A 4,272-nucleotide genomic window follows, 5' to 3' on the forward strand; every position below is an offset into this window, starting at 1 on the left:
TCTCTCTCTCTCTCTCTCTCTCTCTCTCTCTCTCTCTCTCTCGTACACATCAGGAAAATTACGACACTATGGCCATTTAGTAACCTTAAATGGTGTTGCTGACCCTTCCCGATAACTGGGACACTTTGTTAAATGTAGTGCATACACGCACACACACTTAAAAAAAAAAAAAATCATTCCTAATTTGAGGGAGGAAGGGGGCAATCGTCTGTAGGTAGGCAACCTTGCTTATCAGAAAATCCCAGAATAAGATGGTCAGCAAAAACAAACTGGGGCGGGGAGTGTAGTTTGGGGAAAGGGTAGAAGAATCAATAGGCAAAATAGCAATACACTTTTCCTTAAAATAGAGGGAATTTAAATATTATATCTCACTTTGATTCACCTCTTAGAGTAATTATTAACTAAACACTAAAAATTCAAGCAGAACATCTTAATCCAGTTTTGTATGGCAATGAACTCTATACTTTAACCGCCTCCCCTGGAGATTTATTACCCATTAAATCACACAGGAGATGCTGCTTCGCATTCTCAAGGGCCCAAAGAACACAGCCCCCCCCCCCCCTTCTCTCTTTACAGTTCTATATTCTCCATCCAGCCACCAGGTACCTCCTCTCCCGCTCCCCGTCTTCCTGCAGCACTAACTTAAGCACCAGCCAGCCTGGAAAGCCAATCACACTTTTATTTTACACCTCAATACTTGTTCTGTAAAGTGCTCTGAGAAAGATAGACAACAACCGGAGCTAGTCTCCCAGGCTTCAAAGCCCTCTATTTCAAAAAGAAAAAAAAAATAAGCTTCACGTTTTTCTTATCTCATATCAAGAGAATATGACAGAGGTAAGCTCTTGCAACTTTTACAAATGTTAAATAAAATCAGGGAGGTGAGTTGCAGTATAATTTAAAAAATATATCATTAAACATGCATAGCTTACGGATATAAATTTATCAATATGTATATAGCAATGTTATCTCGATGAAAGTATCAGGACATATGTGGGGTTTATTCGGGCAGGGGATCATTCACTAGAGAATCTTTATTTTTGTTCTATAGTTCGGATAGACCATATCCTAGTTAAGATAGACTACGGAAGACACTGACAAGACCTATTCATTTTAAAATGATATACAAACCTCCAAGTGTCTTGAAATATGTTTGCGAACTGTTCAGCATCAAGTTGGAATTTAAGAACCGAGTACCCATTCTTCACACACACACACACACACACACACACGCACACACACTAAAACGGTGCTGGTGGACAGCTCTGCGGATTTGAAACCCTCGCTTGCACTCTGTTGGTTGACGTTTAAACTCTTACACATTCTCCTTGCACCACCCCCACCCCCTAACTCTGCTCAAGCTGGACTAATTACGCCCAATGAGCATATTTGCAGCGATTGCCCTCCCCTTCACTTTGGAGAACACCTCCAGAGACTCTCGGTGAAGTGAACTGCAGAATTCCCCTGCTCCTGTGACTTCCCTTCTCTTCCCATCGCCCCCTCCTTTCCTCGATTTACAGCCCGCTGCATAGCTGTGCTGCCCTCCCTGCACACTTCACTCCAGACTTTGGGATCACTTTAAATGGTCTGCCCCGGCGCACAGTTTCCCCCTCCATCTTCTCCCCTCGCCCCACAACTAACAGCACACAAACACACACATACAGACACACACACAGAACCTCAAGCAACGGCCACATTGGCATTACAAGGAATCGGGCTCTCCCTCTCCCCCCCACCTGGCAGCCGCCCCCGCCCCCGCCCCCGCCTACCCCAGCCTCACGGGACCGCCTCACTCCCACTAGTACACAGACATTGCCTTTTCTCCCAGCACCGCAGAAGGAAGAGGTTTGGCCCCTTTCTCCATTCTCTTTCCCTATCGGACCCCCCCACCCCATCCCATCTTCTCACCTTTGGTGAATTGAGGGACGCAGAGGCTGAGCCCGAACAAGAGCCAGGCGGTCACCAAACGGTTCATGATCGTTTCTCCACTGGAGCAGCCCCGGGGTGGGAAAGGGGTCGAGGAAGGAGAGAGGGAGAGAGGATCTGACTGGTGGGGCTCTTAGAGATAGGACCCTGGGTGCCAGACGATCCTTTACACTAAAATATATCTTCTTTCAACCCTCCTTTTAAAGAAAGAAAAGGGGGGAAATCTAAAAGAAAGAGGATGGAGAAGGAGAGAACGCTTCCCTCCTCTTCTTTTGCCGGATCTTTGGCAAAGGGTGGCGGGTAGGATCCTGGAATAACCCAGCGCGGCTCAGTCAAAGTGCTGCAACTCAGTCATAGCTGGGAAGGAGAGAGGAGACGAGTCCTGGGAGGCGGGGATGTGTGTGGGAGCGCGGCTCCGCGCTGCGTGGCTCACGGTGTCTTTCCCTGGGTAAACCTGGGGCTGTGAAGAAGCCCGCAGCCGGCGCGCAGCTTTGCTTAGGCTGTTTTCTCTGCCACTGCTGCGGGGCTTCTGACTTGGAGAACAATGAAGCGGGAGGACAAGAGGAGAGAGCGATGCCGGCTGGAGAGCGCACTGTATACAAACAGAGGCGGCGTGCGTATGAGCTGAGACCTTCACAGGCTCTCTCCCCAATCTCCGAGCTCTCTCTCCCTCCCTCCCCTCTCTACCCTCCCTTCAGCCCTCTCCCCCTCTTCATTCTCTGTCTCCCTCTCTCTTTCTCTCTCTCACTCTTCCCTCTTCACAGAAGTGGCTCCTTCTGCTGGAAGAGAGAAGGGAGACAACCGCAGCCACACCCTGGCACCTGCTACCAGCCTCCAATCTCTTAGGCTACCTTTACACACCCTCTCACACATCCCGGGGGCTTTGAGGTTAATGAGGGACCGCTAGTAGCCACATTCCCATCTGTTTTCAGTAGTGGTTCAAATTTACCAGCAAGAAACTTCCTTTGGAGTTTTTCCTAGGTTTTGTCAAGAAAGGGGAGTTAAAGAGATTTCTTAAAGTTGCTTCTGTGCGGAATAAAGAAGCTGCTAGAGAGAAGCAACATTTTAAAAGGGGAATGCCCTAGCTTTCCAATAGATACGACCTAGTTAGCCACCGCGGTCAAAAAATTAAAAACTCTACCAAAGAGTTCCGATCTTTCCTGCATTCATTCAAGCAACAAACATTTATTAAAGTCCCACTATGTGCCAAGAACTCTGCTAGGAACACTGCTGCAGGAGTCTGAATTAATTGCTGCCTTGCCTATATACTCTATTTAGATACAGGGCTAGGGTAGAAGAGAATAAGGGTTATTAGTCTGCTGTCTCAGTTAAATTTAAGGAAGAAAATGAGAAGAATGAAGTAGACAGAACATTTAGTTAGATATTGAATTTTATTTTGAATAGGGATAAAAGGGAAATTCAGTGCAAATAAAGACCAGAAGAGAGATGGAAGCAGTCTATCTGCTATCCAGAGTTGAACCAACTACTGGTTGATAGAAACCTATGATTTCTCTATCCACCAGACAGAAGAACTCATTACTGATTTTTTTTTAAGCTGCTGGTACCGAAAAGAAATAGTATTCAATTCCTTCTTGTGTCAGTAGAGGTAGCCTTTGTATGTAGGGAAAGGAAGAAGAGGAGAGGGAGAAGATGAAAGACCTTGTAATAAGTAAAAGATATGAAAGCAAATATTTCTCCTTAAGACAACAATTAATATCCATGTAGCAAATAGAAGTGTAAATATCCATTTCTACACTTTCCTTTTTTTCCCCATTCCCATTTGTAATTTTCATTGGAATGATAAATTCAGAATAAGGATTGGGAAAATGGGAAGAATTCAATATGGGGCAACATTAGAAACATTAATGATATACTTCTGGTCAATAACAAGATCTAGGCTCTCAGGTATTACTAGGAGGCATAGGAAAAACTAGGAAATAAATCACTGGTAACTAAAAAGGAGGAATCCTTTAAGATTATTTTTCTGAGAATAATCATTAAAGACTAAGTTTTTAGTACAAGCAAGTAAATTGCTACATCCAGAACTGTTCTGAATCAGATAATAGAGAACAGTAGATAATCTGCTGGAGCTGGAATCAGACCTAGAATTCTATATCTATTATGTGTAGTAACTATATGATCATGGGCAAGTTATTTAACCTCTATGAGTCAATTTACTTCTTTGTAAAGTAAGACTAGAAAGATTTGTAGGATATCTCCCAGAGTTATTACAGAGACTTAAATGTGTTAATGTATGTAAAGTGCTTTATAAAATTTAAAGTACTATAAAATATCAGTTATTATTAAAATAGGGCTCCTGAAATTTTCACGTCTCAACTCCCTTGCTTC

The 4,272-nt window shown here is 44.1% G+C and overlaps 1 protein-coding gene across 2 annotated transcripts in view; it reads right to left on the reverse strand.

Annotated features, from left to right (window-relative positions):
* The window catches only part of EDIL3 (EGF like repeats and discoidin domains 3), a 629,193-nt gene extending 626,510 nt beyond the window's left edge, over positions 1-2,683 (reverse strand). Inside the window, exon 1 of one of the 2 annotated variants that reach the window (XM_069085066.1) lies at positions 1,906-2,683. In XM_069085066.1, the coding sequence (XP_068941167.1) occupies positions 1,906-1,972 (67 nt within the window). In that variant the 5' untranslated portion in view covers positions 1,973-2,683. The remainder of the gene's footprint in view (positions 1-1,905) is intronic. The other variant, XM_069085065.1, reaches the window with a different exon arrangement.
* Between the last annotated feature and the right edge of the window lie 1,589 nt (positions 2,684-4,272).

The sequence above is a fragment of the Petaurus breviceps genome, unplaced genomic scaffold (genome assembly GCF_028583685.1).
Source record: "Petaurus breviceps papuanus isolate PSGF00001 unplaced genomic scaffold, PetGlider_PUasm1.0 175, whole genome shotgun sequence".
Lineage (NCBI taxonomy): Eukaryota > Metazoa > Chordata > Mammalia > Diprotodontia > Petauridae > Petaurus > Petaurus breviceps.